At 31.3% G+C, this 17943-nt stretch overlaps 2 protein-coding genes across 2 annotated transcripts; both read left to right on the top strand.

Moving 5' to 3' along the window:
* Positions 1 to 9380: 9380 nt before the first annotated feature.
* Positions 9381 to 10718, top strand: LOC107493139 (PRA1 family protein F3). Its single transcript, XM_016114219.3, has one exon. The coding sequence runs from the start codon at positions 9617 to 9619 to the stop codon at positions 10232 to 10234; it is 618 nt and encodes a 205-aa protein (XP_015969705.1). The 5' UTR covers positions 9381 to 9616; the 3' UTR covers positions 10235 to 10718.
* A 2318-nt stretch (positions 10719 to 13036) lies between these two features.
* On the top strand, positions 13037 to 17875 carry LOC107493140 (TMV resistance protein N-like). The gene is made up of 5 exons (XM_016114220.3): positions 13037 to 13914; positions 14474 to 15566; positions 15658 to 15933; positions 16055 to 17113; positions 17219 to 17875. Exons 1-5 carry the CDS (start codon positions 13448 to 13450, stop codon positions 17678 to 17680), a joined length of 3357 nt encoding a protein of 1118 aa, XP_015969706.1. The 5' UTR covers positions 13037 to 13447; the 3' UTR covers positions 17681 to 17875.
* The last annotated feature ends 68 nt before the right edge of the window (positions 17876 to 17943 follow it).

Here is a 17943-nt window from a genome sequence, read left to right as displayed (position 1 = left end):
AGCAGTATTCTTCTTTTTTTTTTTTTTTCCTTTTGCTTCTCCCAATTAATTTCAGCTTTAATAATGTTTTTTTCTTTCTTTTTCTTATGAGTCGCCGTTAATACTAGCATGCCAAATAGTATTATTTGGAGCTTCAGTTTTACTCTTGTCCCACTTAGACTAAAGAGTGTCCCCACATGACATCTCAAATCTCAATTTGCTTATAATGCCTTTTTGTTGTTTTTGTAATTATAGTTTTCAGTTTTGGACTTATCTTCTATGCCAACTTGCTCAGTTGCTCCTCACTGCCTTTTACCCTCACATTCACTCCTCACTCCAAACCCAAAAATAGTATTAATTATTTAGAATTGTGTAGACTAATTTTATATATGTATTTAATTATATAATATTATACTAATAAAAATAAATATTTTTTATATTAATTACCTGAATAATTATTTAAAAAATCGATATAATGGTATAGTTAAACTCAATTATTTAATTATTTAGCTTAGCTAATTATTTAGTCTTGTACAACCGTTTTTTATACAATCATTATACAATGAGTTAATGACCCAAATGTATATCTATTATATAAATAAGATCTCTCAAAACTTTCACTATTGTACAATGATGATATAAAATGAATTATTATTATCATCATTGTAATTTTACTAATTAATTTATAAACATGTATTTTTTAAGTTTGGAGAAAAAAATGACATACACATAGACATTTTAGTTTCTTTTTTAATAGAGAAGTAACATACAACTAGAATAAAAATTGAATATTAAAACAAGGGCAAATTACTTATTTAAGTCAAGGGGATGAAAAAATTACATGAATCAGCCAAATCAAAAATTAGTTTATGAATCAATCAGTTTATATTTTTATATAGTTTGAATTATCATAATTCAAATTTTCTTTCCATGTAATTCGAGTCATACTGATTCGAATTACCTACACACGCATATACTCACTAATTCGAATCAACCTGATTCGAATTACACACACTAATTCGAATCAGGTGATTCGAATTACACACATATGTGCACATAGTAATTCGAATTGGGCAGATTCGAATTACTCAATGTAAAAAAATTATTAAAAAAATTAAAAACATATATTTCTCGAGTAATCATTTAAAAAATTTATTTAAAAAATTATTTAAAAATAATTTTAAAAATTAAAAAATATATATTTTATTTCATACATTAAAAAGAAGCTAACAAAATATTTAATTACGAGATTTCTTTAAAATATTAATGAGATATCAATTCGAATTCCATAAGTCACAAAAAAATCGAATTACATACAATACTCTTTTGCCTATTTTTAATAGCTCATGAATATCTTTTAATAAATTTTTTTAATAAAATTATTTAAATTATACTACAAAAAATATTTTATTCTATGCAAAATAATTTTAAAAAAATGGGTTAAAAAATGTTAGGAGTACTATAAAAATTTATAATTTTCTAATGACTTAGATAAATACATGCATGTACTTAAATTTTAAATAAAATACTCTATATAGTCAATAATAATTTAGAAATTAAAAAAATTATTTTATTACATACAAAACAATTAAAAATATATTTTATTCTATACAAAAAAATTAAAAAATATATTTTATTCCATACAAAATAATTTTAAAAAATGGCTTAAAAAATATTATGAGTACTATAAAAATTTGTAATATTCTAGTGATTTAAGTAAATACATGATAAAAATATATTTTCTTTAATTTTTAAATTATTATTGACTATGTAGAGTATTTCTTTAATGTTCTAAGTTATTAGGACATTACAAATTTGTATAGTACTCCTAACATCTTTTAAGCCATTTATTTAAAATTATTTTGTATAGAATAAAATATTTTTTTGTGGTATAATTTAAAAAAATTTATTAAAAAATATTCATAAACTATTAAAAATGGACAAAAGAGTATTGTATGGAATTCGAATTGATAGCTCATTAATATTTTAAAAAAATCTCGTAATTACATATTTTGTTAACTTTTTTTAAATGTATGAAATAAATATATATTTTTTTAATTTTTAAATTATTAACTTTTTAAATAATTTTTTTAATAATTTTTTTTAAATTATTACTCGAGAAATATATGTTTTTAAATTTTTTAATAATTTTTTTACATTGAATAATTTGAATCTGCTCAATTCGAATTACTATGTGCAGGTATGTGTGTAATTCGAATCACCCTGATTCGAATTAGTGAGTGTGTGCATGTGTAGGTAATTCGAACTAGTATGATTCGAATTACATGGAAAAGAAGTTCAAATTATGATGATTCGAACTATATAAAAATTAAACTAGTTGATTCATGAACCAATTTTTTATTTGGCGGATTCATATGATTTTTTTATCCCCTTTTGCTTAATTAAGTTATTTGCCCTTAAAACAATCTTTTTGTCTCTATTAACTTATAATAAAAGAGAATGGTGTTTGCAAAACCTCAATATCTAAGATTATTATTAAGGTTGGTGATTTAATGGGCTCTTTTTTAAGAGGAAAAAGTTCAAGAGTTAATAATTTTGATTTACATTAGTATTTTCAGTTATTAGTCTAATATTATATTTTTAGTCAATATTTTAAATATTGTAACTTAATTGCAAGTCAAGAGAATAATTGTGTTGATTTTGTAGTATCGCTATTTTTAAAATATCTTATACTAATTCATCATTTTCATATTATGTGAGATATTTTAATTGCATAATTAATTAGGAATCAATATTTTTAGTAGGATTACGGTATAGGCTTAATTCTTGGCTAAGAGGATAAAATACATGTCATTAATATACAATGATCAAGTTAATGAAACTCCCGTCCTTTTATTTTTATTTTTTTCTTTAATTTGAGGTTGAAATTCTTATGAGGTTTGAGACTTTGAGTCTTAATTTTCTGCATGTACTAGACAGACATTTTATTTTGTCATTGTCATTAATTGTAGTGTATGGGTCACCCTTTTGGTTTGGCTTATTACTTGTAATGTCTCGCTAATTGATAGAGTTTGATAGTTGATGATAATTTCCTTACCAAATTAAGTCTCGCACCACTCCTATATATCATTAAGGCTTTTGCTTACTTTCTTGGGAACTAGCTACTTATGTTACTCATCATCATACACATGTACTTAGAGCTATCATTTTCTTTCTTAAGTAAAACTTTGGACATTATCTTGTGTTTAAGAAGAATGGAACAGTCAAATCGCAATTAGAATCCATCTTATTAGTTTCATACCCATTCTCACGAGAAGAATATATACAAGACAAGTAATTTTTCAAAAAAAAAAACATTATTCAACCGTACGTTGATGAAGTGAGTCACATAATGTTAATTTCTTTTCCATTATATTAACACCTTTGTTATTAGCAATAATGTATTATGATTATGTAAGTCTATAATATATTAACGGATGCAATTGATGGTATATATACAATTATGATTATGAAGCATCTTTTAGGGTTGTGAATAGTCCCTGCATGTTCACTCCAATCCAATAGCATAGCTTTGTAGCTGCCATCTATCCTTTCACTCTGCCAACACAAGGGACTACTCTAAAATTTGGTTCATTGGAAATGAAGTTAACGTAATTGACATCGACATTGATGTGAATGTACTATCATTGCGCGCATATACATGGCAATGGCAAATATATTATTAGCACTGATATTATATTTATAATTTAGTTAAAATGTAATAATGATAAAGATTTTCAAAAATTTTCATATATCTAATTTATTAAATGATTGAGTATATTGCAGTAAATAATAGGTGGATTGGGATGGAAATAGTGCAAGGAGACGTTGGATCCTATATAAGAAGTGGTAGACTAGTAAGTAGTGTTGTGTAATAAGTGAGACCAAAAGGTAGCCGTTGAATGAAGGATCATGAAATGCGTTGGCGCCACGTGTAATAACCAAATCGGATGGATGGATGGATCAATTAATGCGCTATCTTGCGCCACAGGGACCACTCGCGGGCCCCACATCGTTGACTTCATTATCCAATGGAATCCAATCTTCATTAAAAAATCTCCATGTAATTCACAAGTGTCAAGTCTATAAAATTCAGGTAACTAAATGGATCCGATAACTCATCACTTAATTTCTTGTACTAAAAGATAACAAGTTTAAATTCTACTTGGATATGAAAAATACTTAAAAACTGTAACAAAGGATTAATCACTATATTGATGACTGAGATACGGAATAGATCCGGTGGTTCATCAAACTCGTAAAATCTCCATGCAATTAACAAGTGCCAAGTCTTCAAAATTGAAATAACTAAATGGATCTGGTGACTTGTCACTTAGAAAGTTTGAATTTTACTTGGATATGAAAAATATTTAAACCAAAGGTTAATTTTTTAAGTGAATGATCCGTGACAAAGAAATTAATCACTATATTATTATCACTTTCAAGCCAGGATAATTATACTGGAATAATAGCATAGTCCAAGATTCAATATGATTGACTTTAGTATAAGGGAAAATTTATTGAAAAATAGTAGTATAATCAAAATTTTATTTAGAGTAAATTATACTTAATTATATTATTTTTATTCTAAATAAATTATTTTTTTTATAATTTTATTTTTAAAAAAAAGTTTTTAGTTATAATGAAATGTTTGTAGAATGAAGAATGACTAGTATATAAATTTATGAAAAAGAAAAAAATAATATACATACAATAAAATATAAATTATACCTTTTGTCTCTAATATATCAAATTTCTTTAAAATTATAAAAAATAAATTTATTTAAAATGAAAGTAATGTAATTACGTATAATTTACTTAGATGTAATTAAAAAAATAATTGAATACTATGTACAGTAAAAAATTGATATTATTGAAAGATAAAATTAAAATAAAATTTGTTTTTATGTATTGTTTTTGTCCCAACGTTTTCGTTCTATTTAATCTCTAATGTTTCAAAATCATCTCAATTTTGTCCTGCCGTCAATTCTATTAACGGATTTCTAACGACAGGACAACATTGAGTCAATTTTAAAATGTTAGGGACTTAAATAGAATGATTGAAATATTATGAACAACTTTGAGACTTACCCCAAACGTTGTGGACAAAAATGATACTTTACTCTAAAAATTAATGCAGTTAATGTCCTAGTTAAATTTAAAAATTATTATTATGATAAGAATCATATTATTGAAAAATATTTTTTTATAATTTAATAAAATTATTCTTAATCACAAAATTATTAAAAATGACATTAATAATTCAGATAAAGCGATATATATGATAATTTTTATTGGATAAAAATTAATACGTTTTATTTATTAAATAAAATATAGAAAATATAATTACTGAACTAACTAATCATAAAAACACTTAATAATTATAATTGTTATGTATTTGTCAAACTAGTTTTTTCACAAGAAATATAATATTAGAATTTCGTACTAATGCTCAATACATGCATTGTCTGTTTTGTTGGTCTAGCTAGCACGTAAGTAGAATCCAAATACTATTGATTTAGGTGGAAATTCAGGTGCAGTCGATTTAACATGAAGTTTATATCTAAGAGTTGTTAGATGATTTAACGAATTTGACTAAATTTTTATTTAACGGCTCATAAACATCAACTTTACGTAAAATTGACTGCAGCTGAATTTTCACCTAATGATTTATTTTTCAAATTGTAATATATATAGAAAAGTAATATTCTGACTCACAATTCATTTGATGTTTTACTCACTTTCAAACACTTGTTTGCAACAATAACTAATGAATGGGGTCAAATAATTGCATAAATAAATAAAATAAATTTTAAAATTATCTAATTTATAATATATTTTGATCCTAGTTTTATTTTATATAAATCTAACAAAAATACATAGTTAAAGTCAACTAAGTATCTATATGGTTGTTTATAATTTTGTGTATGGTTGTAATAAGAAAGGAGGTTGATTAGGAGGAAGATGGGGTTATTATTAGGATTACTATGTAGTGTTATGGTGTTCGAAATAAGTATGATCTATGTCTCTAGGTTAGTTTCCAAAGCTTTATAGAATGAAAATATGAAATAATGAATGTGAATAAATTACCTTTCAACGTTTTATGTTTTTGTTTTCTTTTTTTTCATGTAAATCTTTTCAGCTTTTATTGGTTTATTCACAATTCAATTTAAGTATAAATCGCGATATTCTGTAACAATTTATGTATAAAGTTTAAAATCTCTACATCCTATTTAATTTTATAACTATATAGAGTAAGTTCAGTACTAAAATATAACTATTATCTAAATGTTGTAATTGGATAATTTTAAACTTTATTTATTTGTACAATTTGCCCTAATAAATAACAAGTCCCTTAGTCACATGTAAGTGGATGAGACTGTTGGTTAAAAAATTTAGATATAATAGTGATATGAGTAATATAGTTTAATATAATAATTTTTAGTGTTTTTAAAATTATAAGAAATATACAAATAAGACGATTTCTATTTTTTTTAATTAAATTATTTTACATTTGAAAATAACACTTCAAACAGTTTAAAAAATAGTACTGCTATTTCAGTATCAAAAACCAAAAAGTGGAGATTGTTTACTCAGAATGAAATTCAGTTACAAAAACAAATCAAACCCTTTGGAATTGGAAGAAAGAAGCAAAATAGTACAGCCTAGTGTTCGTTGGAGAAGAGTCAGATACAAACAAACCAAATTAGATTAAAGCCAAACAACACAGTGCACATTGTCATGCACGACCACATTACCCGCTTAAAGAACATTGTGGGAGAGGGGAAAAGGGTGCAACACAAGTTCACAAATCACAAGTTTTTCGGTTCATGTTAATGCCACATGCCACGTGGATGGATAGAGCCTTTAACTTTTGAAATGGGCCAATCAAGCAAGACTAAAAGCAAATAGGTAGGTCACCTGGGGATTATTAAACTTTTCTAAAATTAAAAAATTATAAAAATTTAATTACTTTTAAATCAAAATAGTAAAATTTATATGGATTTAATTTTAATATACTTTCAATCTAAAACATTTTTATATGTGTATCCAATTATGTAATATCATATTATCAAAAATAATTATTTTTAATATTAATCAATATCTTATTTTTTTATTTTATTAATTTCTTTATTTTAGATGTTTTTATATATAAAGTAATGTCATCATTAAATATTGAAACTGTAGCAACAGATATAAATATTTGTAATTTCTATTTTGATATGTTATCATCATTTTTATATAATCGGGATTCACTGGTTAGTGAATTAAGACCTTATTAGGAGAGAAAAATATCTCATCAGAATATTATTTAGAATCAATTATTCAACGCTAATTTTGTTACTTTTTCTTTTAAAACCTCAACTATACATCATTATATCAAATAATAATTGTATAAACTAAAAAATAGATAATAAAAAGAAAAGAAAAGAAAAGCAGATGAAGCAAGCTGGGAAAAATAACAATAAAATTATTAAAAATAAATAAATTTTTACATATCTTACATGCATAGTTGTAAAAATCGGATCGAATCGGCCGGTTCGACCGAAAAACTAATGAACCAGATTTCTAATTGATCCGGTTGAGTGATATGACCGAATAAAGAAGAGAACCGTTGAGAATCGGATTAAACTGGTCGGTTTTGATAAAAACCAGAAAATCGGCGGTTTCTAGTCAGCTTTCACTTTCCACTTTTTCCCCAACCCTAATCCTCTAACGGCTAACCCTCTTCGCCACCACCTCACCTCACTCTGTCACAGTGTCACTCACCCAGCCACCGCCGCCAGCCGCCAGCCGCCCGCCGTCGTCTTCTTCGTCTCACCGCCGGTCTGAACTCCGAAGTCTGAAGGTGAAGGAACTAAGGAAGTAGGAACAGCCGAACAGGACACACCCGCGACTATCTTTCATCGTCGGCGCCGTCGCCCTCGCCGTTGCCACGCTCTTCTGCTCTGTCAAACAGGTTAGCTCCAGTTCTCCTATGTAGTCTGTTATGCACTTCTTGCTGTTACAGTGTTATGACTTATGAATAATGTTGTTCACTTGTTCTGCACTTCTCCTCTGTTCTCCAGCAACCTTAAACTGCACTTCTCCTATATTATTATATTCTGTGTTGAAAACTTAAAATTTCTGGAATGAATATGCTTGTTGAAAGCTTGAATCTATAAAATATGAATTATGTTGTTTTGTTGATTTTATGTGTTGAATATGCTTGTTGAAAACGTAAAAACTTGTTTTGTTGATTTGTTCTGGGATGAATATGCTTGTTGACTAATGCTTGAAACCGAGGTGTTGAATATGCTTGTTGAATATGAATAATGTTAATCTAATGTTGTTCTGTTATGAACATGCTTGTGCTGTGAATATTTAAGATTGCTGTGAATAATGTAACTATTTAAAATTGCTGTGAATTTAACTATTTAAGCCTTTAAGGTTGCTGTCTTGTTGAATAGGGAATAGGAATTAAGAAATTTAACTATTTTTAATATTTTATATTTTTTATTTATCGGTTGAATTAATCAACTAGTAAATCAGTAATATGATCGGTTCAATCACCGGTTCGGTTCTTATAACTATGCTTACATGATCCTTTTTTTTGTTTTTGTTTTTGGTGGAATGGTTAAACTCTCACATGCTCTGAATTTGGGCCATTGTTCATCTTCCTAGCCCAGATATGAAGATTGGGTCAAACAATCTAATTTCTTTTTCCTATTGTCGGCAACTTGCTCCCAATTATAATATTTTTTTTCTTGTATAAAAGGCAACAAACCCCCAAACCAAAAACTTAGTTTTGAATCATGCAAAGAGGAAAAAAGAAGTTGGGAAGTTGGAAATGGTTTAGTTGAAATATTAAATGCCCTAAGAAAATAAGCTTTATTTAGCATGCAGATGGTAAATAAATTATAATTTAAATGACATAGTCTTTTTATAATTATTTAGAGATGGTGAGTTTGAGTTTCACTTCTAGTTTTAGAAGAAAAAAAATTAGCATGCAGATGCAGTGTTCATCCTCAGCACTTGATATCCTCGTGGTTTATCTAACAATATAATATTGGTGCACAAAATCTGAGATAAGTATCAAATTTATATCAAGACCGAAAATGCACTCCGTTATTTTCCCCTAAAAGAATCTTCTACTAATAATCATATATTTTATTATCCTCATGTCGGTAAGGAAAATGTGAACCCAAACCCAACTAACTTTGCCACCCTGGTCAACCACTTGGAACTTGGAAGTCTTCAACACAAGATATCCTCTCGTAAAATATTGATGACGAATTCATATAATTAATTCTAACAAGAAAAAATAAAAAATTATAGACGCAATTATGCAAAGTTGCAAACGATGCAAAAAAAAAAAAACGAGGTGGACACTTGTGACTTGTGAGGTTTGCTTGAAAGTGGGACCCAACAAAACCTTGGGTGGTGTACAGGATTCCCATGCACTCGCTGGCACCCCTTAATCATACAGAGAAGACTTTTCACACCAAAACACATAAAACGACACCGTTTCACCATTTCAGTTTTCACTCTTGTTCAACTACACCTCCAAAATTGCCGCTTTAGGGTTCAACAATCGGATCCGCAACTCACCAATTTCGTTCTAATTCCCCTTGAAAGTTTCCGAGTCTCTGATGTGATGTCTTCCGCAGCACCCAATTACACCTCACTTCCATCGCCATCTTCATCCAACTCCGCCGCTCCTTATTTCGTCTCACGCGCCGCGACCTCACCGCGACGTACCTTCCCCACGCGCCGCCCATGGGAGGAGGTGTTCGCGCTCTACTCCTTCACGCGCCCCATTTCCGTGGGCGAGGCCACACTGCGCGTGAAGCGCAACGTCGACCACTTCCGCCTCAACTACGCCATGATCATTCTCTTCATCCTCTTCCTCAGCCTCCTATGGCACCCTTTCTCCATAATCGTGTTCCTCGTGGCCCTCGCCGCGTGGTTCTTCCTCTACTTCTTCAGGGACAGGCCGGTGGAGCTTTTCGGCCGCGTGATCGACGATAGGGCGTTGGCGGCGGTGCTCGCGGTGGTTACCGTGGTGGCGGTGTCACTCACAGGGGTGTGGCTGAACGTGCTTGTGTCCGTACTGGTTGGGGTTGCGGTGGTTGTGTTGCACGCGGCGTTCAGGAGCACCGAGGATTTGTATGTTGATGAAACCGACGGCTACGATGGTGGAGGCTTGCTTTCGTTTGTTGGAAGCCCAACTAAGAGAACAACCACAACCACCACAGGCTACAATGTAATTTAGCTGAATCATCCTTGCTTGGAATATGATTTTGATTTTCTTCTTGTTTTGTTTTGTTTTTTTCTTACAATGCACATTTTTTATTGGAGCAAAATTGGTTCGTAGTAGGTTCATGCATTCTTCATAGTTAGTAGAAAAAAAAAAACAAAAAAAGAACGGTGTATAGTGGTTTGTTTTATGAACGGTGTAAATTTTCTTGGGTAAAAATTGAAGGGTTCTTCTACTTGTGTGTTTCGAGTCCAAATTTCAGTGTTTAATTATTTTATTTTATTTATACTTTTATACGGCTGGCTAATTGCCAGAATATGGCTGTGATTTTGTTCCTGGATTGATGTAACCAATTCCACAGCTGATGTGATTAAGACTTGATTTTGCATTGTAATGGGTAGAAAATTGGTCATGCTATGTATGTTTCTCAAATGTAGGTAGGTTTTAGTTTAGTGTTGTGTTTTAGTTAATTGAATTCGTTCTAATTGTAATGGTTCAATGCTTTTTGGTTTGCCATACAGCACACTCAAAATATTGTTTTGGAGTAAATACTCATTTGTGAACGAGACATGAAATTTGTACTTCATGTTCAAACATTCGAATTGTCAATGCAAATGAATCTTTGAACATGAGATATTCTGTCAATATTTTAAATTTTAGTTTAATTTCAATTATAATTAAAAAATGCCATATTATATATTTTAGTTATCAACTTAATAATGGAAAAGTCGGAAAAGTCTAGAAGATCAGTAACTTTTGTGTTTTCTTGTCAGCACTTAACCATAAAAAAAAAGTGAGTGAGTAATTTCTCACCATTGGATGTAATCTCACACCATTAAAAGCACTATTGATGGCCAATTAATAGTTACAAAATACTAAAATTGTTGGTCTCTTAGCATTGTTCATTAATAATTAGTCAATAATAACATATAAGAAAAATAGAGTAAGTAAAAGAGAAAATTAAATAGAGAATAGAAGGAAAGAATATTTTAATTAAAAAAATTTAGTTTAATTATAATAAAAAAATAATATGTGGCCTATTTTAATTATAAAATTAGTGATATACAATAGATAATAAAATATACAGAAGTTATCTACACAAATAACATTTTAATTGTACCCTGTAAGACTGGTGCAAGCTGTAGAGATATGCAATGCAAGGAAGCTTTGTAATGTTTAATGGAATAGTTTTGTGGGAACACAAAAGTGCATGCCCCACACCCCTCAGTATTTGGAGTTTGCAGTGGTCAGTGGAGGTAAATCCTTGGCTTTTTATGGTGGCCCGGCTTCCTTTGTTTTGAATTAGACTTGCATATTTTGTTCTTTCATGGCAAATAGCCCTTTTTAATCTTGGATGGTCACAATTTGAATATAAAATATAAAGCACGTGGTAAGTGGTAAGTAACTATTTTGAGGAAGAATTCAACCTTAACCTTTGCTTTAAGTGTGAATGCAAATACAAATGTCCAGTGCCTTAAGATTTTAATATATTTTGTTAATTGATCAAGTGGCCAGTTCATTCGTTATTATCACATTTTTTTCTTTTTAAACGTTTTTAACCCTAACACTAAATCAGTCATGATTTATTATCGTTGTCGTCATTACAATCACCATTTTTTTCTCTTTTTCCACCTATCTTTAACCTTAATACTAAATCAATCACGATCCTACCTAATTCCAATAGCCACCACCCCTCACCGATGTGGTTAGGGCTAACAATGAATATGATAGGATAGGGTTTAGACTCTATTCTAACCTTACCGCGGGTTGAAAATTTTTTTAAACTTCTACCTTTTCCTACCCGCGCGTTGAGAATCTCTCGACTCCTAACCCTACCCGCACTCTAAAGTTCTAAACCCTACCCTACCCGCAGAAAAATAAAAACTAAATTCATATTAAAATTAAAAACAATAAAATTTTAAAGAAATCCACGATAAAATTACAAATAATATAATTATCAACTAATTTAGTGATTATTTTAAGTTTTTATAAGAGGAAGATTGTGAGTTCAACACTCACTTTTTTCACTATATATATATATATATATATATTAGGGGTGCGAGTAAGATACGGTAGGATATACACTAAACCCGTACCCTACCCTACCCGCAGGCAAATTCGTATTCTATCCGCAGCGCGTAGGATAGACAACCCTATCCGAATGGGTTGATCCAGGTTGAGTACCCGCAAATAAGGTATATATTGCCAGCCCTAATTGTGTTGTCCAACCTCAATGCTACCACTTTTTAGTATGTTATCTATAGTCTATCAATTCAAAATCCCTCACCATCATCCACTCCAACATTAACCCTTTTAACTTGGGGTTGATATTGGGACTAGAGAATAGAGATCGATAGTGAAAAAAAAGGTATTACGATTAAGAATAAATAGAGAGAAACTTAGGGATAAAATTGTTAAAAAAATTTAGCTGATTGTTGATTAAAAAACAAAACAATAGTAGAAATAAAATTAGCATTTATTTCAAATATTATCCTTTTAAAAATTTAGAGAAAAAAAAATATTTTACTTGTTAGCTTTACTTATGAGAACTCTCTTGCAGTTATTTGATATATTTGCTTCAACTATATTAACTTGACTTCCTTCCTTAGAAGAAAAGTAAGTGTCATTTTTTCAGTAACACGAGTGTTTAAATATGAAAATATGCAGTATTATATATACTAAATTTTGAAGAAGGTTAAGGCCTAAGGTCATCGATTAATTGCATCATATGTAATATGGTTAATTTGAAAAGAAGTCAATGTAATTTAGCTAAATCTGGTGACATTTTCCTTAGAATAATACAAACAATAACAAAGCTTTGTCCCACTAAGTGGGGTCGGCATTTTCCTTAGAATAATACCATGATATATTTTTTTTCTATCTAAATTTTGATATATGTTCTGTTTGGTTATACTGTAACTGGACAACAACTTTTCTTTCCTGAATTAGAATCCAATGAGTCAATAAGTCTTCGCCAAAAAAATTTTCTTACCTTTTTCTTGGATACTTCATGGAAATCAATCCAGATTCCAGCACAAAAAATAAATTAAATTAAAATAGCAAAGTGGAGTGAGTGATATTGAAAGTAACCAATCTTTCCCACACTTTCCTCAAAGACTAAACAAGACAGGCTCAAGAAATAAGAAACAAAAAAGCAAACTTGCGTTATAGCAGCAATAAGTTTCAGAATCAGAAGCAGTAGTATCACGCCATTGCAAGGATCACAGGATGGCAATCAGCACAAGATGGACCAACCATGTTTTCTTGAGTTTCAGAGGTGATGACACCAGAAAAGGCTTCACAGACCACCTTTTTGCTTCCCTTGAAAGAAGGGGTATCAAGACTTTTAAGGATGATCATGACCTTGATAAGGGAGGATCCATATCTCTGGAGCTCTTCAAGGCCATTGAAGAGTCCATGTTTGCACTCATCATCCTCTCACCAAACTATGCTTCCTCAACTTGGTGCTTAGACGAGCTCCAAAAGATTCTTCTCTGCAGGAGCAATCTTGGCCAAGCTGTTTTTCCCATCTTCTGTGGTGTTGATCCCTCTGATGTGAGGTATCAAAGAGAAACCTTTGGTGAAGCCTTCAGAAAACATGAAGAGAGATTCAGAGAAGACAAGGACAAAGTGAAGAGATGGCGTGATGCCTTGAGAGAAGTTGCAAGTTTCTCTGGTTGGGACTCTAAGGATCAGTAAGTAGACCCATCATTCTGATTAAATTGTTATATATTTTGATGAGTTTAATTTCTATGCATTGATTGAGTAAACGAATTTCCCAGTGTCATTATATCAAATGGTTATGTTTGTTAGACTTTTTAGATAGTAAGTAGTAGAGTCAAACATTTACTATAACCAACTTGTGATCAATTTCATACCTGTTTAGTATACTGAAAATGAACCTTTAAGAAGTCAGAAGTCTGTTTTACATTACATGATGATAAGTTAATGGTAGGTAGCTTTTGGTAACTATTGTTATCATTAAGGGGAGTATAAATTACGCTGTGACTGTGATGTTTGTCATATTGATGTTGTTATGTAAACTGGCTGTGTTAAGATAAAAGATCAAACTTATTCATGGTTTTGAACTGCGGTTATGGTCGCGCTGCAGTATAGAAAATTTTGGAAAAATGTATATTAAACAGCACAGCAACAATAATATTGTGGTTGCAAACTGCAATTTAAAGTCATCTCATTGATTCACCAATTACCATCTCAATGCTTACTTTTTTGTTCCATTCCCTCTCTGTACAGACATGAAGCAGGACTAGTTGAAACAATTGTTGATCACATACAGAAAATGCTGATTCCGAAGCTGCCAACTTGCACAGATAACCTTGTTGGGGTTGATTCAAGGATAAAGAGGGTGATTTCACTCATAGGCATGAGGTTGGATGATGTTCGCTTTGTTGGCATATGGGGCATGGGTGGCATAGGTAAGACTACAACTGCTAGATTAGTCTATGAATCAATCAAAGAGGAATTCCAAGTTAGTTGCTTTCTTCAGAACATTAGAGAGATGCATGAGAAAAATGGCTTAGTTCAAATCCAAAAGGAACTTCTTTCTCATCTTAATGTAAGAAGCAGCAATTTTCATAATTTTTTTGATGGGAAAAAAATAATAGCAAACTCTTTGCGCAATAAAAAGGTTCTTCTTGTTCTTGATGATGTAAGTGAATTAAGTCAATTGGAGAATTTAGCAGAGAAGCAAGAGTGGTTTGGTCCAGGTAGCAAAGTGATAATCACAACCAGAGACAAACACATTCTGGCAACACATGGAGTGCTAAAAACTTGTGAGATTGGTGGCTTATTCTCAAATGAAGCTCTTCATCTCCTCTCTTTGAAAGCCTTCAAACAAGATGAACCGAAAGAAGGGTATTTGGATTTGTGCAAAGAAGTGGTTGAATACACTAAAGGCCTTCCACTAGCAATTGAAGTTCTAGGTTCCCATCTTCATGGAAGAACTATAGAAGTTTGGCATAGTGCTTTGAAGCAAATAAGAAGTTTTCCACTTCCTGAGATCCAAAATACACTTAAAGTAAGTTATGATGGTTTAAATAGCCCCGAGCAAGATATGTTTCTAGATATTGCCTGTTTTTTCAAGGGCATGGATAAAGAAGAAGTTACAGATATGTTAGAAACTTGTGGTGGTTGTCCTAAAATTGGAATTGAAATTTTGATTGAAAGAAATTTGATAACCATTAGTGCAACCAATAAGTTGCAGATGCATGATTTGATTCAAGAAATGGGAAGAAATATTGTATTCCTAGAATCTCCAAATGATCCAGGCAAACGTAGCAGGTTATGGTCTCAAGATGACATTGATCATGTATTGACAAATAATAAGGTAAGTGCCTCTTTTTCTAATACTGGATGTTTGATTTAAGATGCATCATGCATGTAACATTTACATTCTGTTTACAATTCTGGTTTTCTAGGGGACTGAAGCCATTCAAGCTATAGTTCTAGACATAGTTCAACCATATGAAGCATGCTGGAGCACTGAAGCCTTCTCCAATACCAATCAAGTAAGATTACTCAAGTTATGTGAGATGCAACTTCCTCTTGGCCTCAATTGCCTTCCTTGTTCACTCAAAGTTCTTCATTGGGAAGGATCTCCTTTGAAAACTCTACCATTTAGTAATCAACTGAATGAGCTTGTTGACCTCAATTTGTCTCATAGCAAAATTGAACAACTTTGGCATGGAAAAAAGGTCAATATCCTCAACTAGAACTTGTGTCCAACATATGCTTCTTTATATTTTTTTTCCTTCTCATCATCACAATATCTTCAAAAACTGATAATTTTTTTTCTGTCATATTTATAACTGACAGATTCTTAAAAAGCTAAGGTTTATCAATTTGAGTTTCTCCAAGAACCTAAAGAAAACCCTTGACTTTGATGGGGTTCCAAATCTTGAATCATTGGTTCTTGAAGGTTGTACAAGTTTAACGGAAATTCATACGTCCCTTGTACATCACAAGAAACTTGTTCTATTGAATTTGAAAGACTGCAAAAGGCTCAAAGCTTTTCCAAGTAAATTGGAGATGTGTTCATTGAAAGATTTAAATCTCTCTGGTTGCTCAGAACTGAAAATACTTCCCGAGTTTGGCGAAAACATGGAACTTCTCTCAATGCTTTCTTTAGAGGGAACTGCTATAACAAAGCTACCATCATCAGTTGGAAGTCTAGTTGGCCTTACTCAATTGAAGTTAAACAATTGCAAGAATCTTGTTTGCCTTCCAGACACCATTCATAAACTGAAGTCTCTCAAGATTTTGAATGTTTCCGGTTGCTCAAAAATTCGCAGCTTGCCGGTGTGCCTTAAGGAAATAAAGTGTTTGGAGGAACTATGTGCAAGTGAAACAGCAATAGAAGAACTCCCTTCATGTGTTTTTTATCTAGAAAGCCTCAGGGTAATCTCATTTGCTGGTTGCAAGGGGCAAGTATCTAATTCAATGGAGATGTTTCTCCCTTTTAAGTGGTTGTTTGGAAGTCAACAAGCTCCAACTGGATTTCGCTTGCCACCTTCAGTCTCCCGCTTATGCCTTTTGAGCAGTGTAGATTTAAGTTACTGCAATTTATCTGATGAATCAATACCAGATGACTTTTGCCATTTATCTTCATTGAGGATTCTAGATCTCTCTGGGAATGACTTTGTTAGCATGCCTAGCAGCATATCGAAACTTCCAAAGCTTGAGTATCTTGATATAAATTGGTGCAAAAAGCTTGAATCTTTGCCAGAGCTTCCATCAAGCATAAAAGAATTGGATGCAAGCAATTGTGCCTCATTTGAAGCTTCCAAATTGAATCTATCCAAGCCATGCAACCTCTTTGCATCACCTATACAATGCCACCTTCCTATACAAGAAATTATCAATCGCCTTTTTGAGGTTTGGTACCCTACTTCTAAAAGTCTTTATATTATTGTGTTTGGTAGTTGGGACATGATAGAAATACAGACACTGCAAACTTAACAAACATTTTGTGCATTACAGGGACTTAGCATTCCAAAAGCAAGATTTGACATGCTTATAACTGGGAGTGAAATTCCATCATGGTTTGTCCCTCAAAGATGTATTTCCTTTGCAAAGATAGCAATCCCTCAAAATTGTCCTGTAAATGATTGGGTGGGATTTGCTCTGTGTTTCATGTTGGTAAGTTATGCAGATCCACCTCAAGTGTGCAATCATGAAGTTGACTGTTATTTGTTTGGGCCTAAGGGTAAGATGCTCATCAACTCCAGGAATTTACCTCTTATGGAGCCATATTGCCCTCACCTTTATATTCTTTATCTGTCCATTGATAAATTTCGTCACACAATTTATGAAGGTGGTCACTTCAAAGAAATTGAATTTGTATTGAAAAGTTATTGCTGCCATTCATTACAAATAGTGAGGTGTGGGTCTCGATTGGTGTGCAAGCAAGATGTTGAAGATATTTTTGGAAATCATTCCTAGCTTCACTTTCTTGCTTGGTTCTTGTTTTTGTTGATAGACATATTTCCACTTTTTTATTTCTATTTTTGTAAAACAAGACAACATCCAATATGCTCTCAGTTTCAACAGTTAAATGATTGTATAACAACTTGCACCAAAATAAAACTTGTACACTCCAGAGCTCATGTATAAATTACTGAATATGGTTAAGCTCAAGCCACAAGTCACATTGGACTCGTTCTAGCCTGTTAAAGAAATTCAATTTGTAAATCAAAAGAAAAAAC

The sequence above is a fragment of the Arachis duranensis genome, chromosome 6 (genome assembly GCF_000817695.3).
Source record: "Arachis duranensis cultivar V14167 chromosome 6, aradu.V14167.gnm2.J7QH, whole genome shotgun sequence".
Classification (NCBI taxonomy): Eukaryota; Viridiplantae; Streptophyta; class Magnoliopsida; order Fabales; family Fabaceae; genus Arachis; species Arachis duranensis.
Note: the sequence above shows the minus strand (reverse complement) of the source record. Positions and strands in the feature narration are given on the sequence as shown.

Excerpts from the sequence above, each read along its gene's own strand:
- LOC107493139 (XM_016114219.3), top strand. The coding sequence starts at position 9,617 with ATGTCTTCCGCAGCACCCAATTACACCTCACTTCCATCGCCATCTTCA.
- LOC107493140 (XM_016114220.3), top strand. The coding sequence starts at position 13,448 with ATGGCAATCAGCACAAGATGGACCAACCATGTTTTCTTGAGTTTCAGA. Across the intron at positions 15,567-15,657 it reads ATGTATTGACAAATAATAAG|GGGACTGAAGCCATTCAAGC; the intron begins GTAAGTGCCTCT and ends CTGGTTTTCTAG. Across the intron at positions 15,934-16,054 it reads AACTTTGGCATGGAAAAAAG|ATTCTTAAAAAGCTAAGGTT; the intron begins GTCAATATCCTC and ends TATAACTGACAG.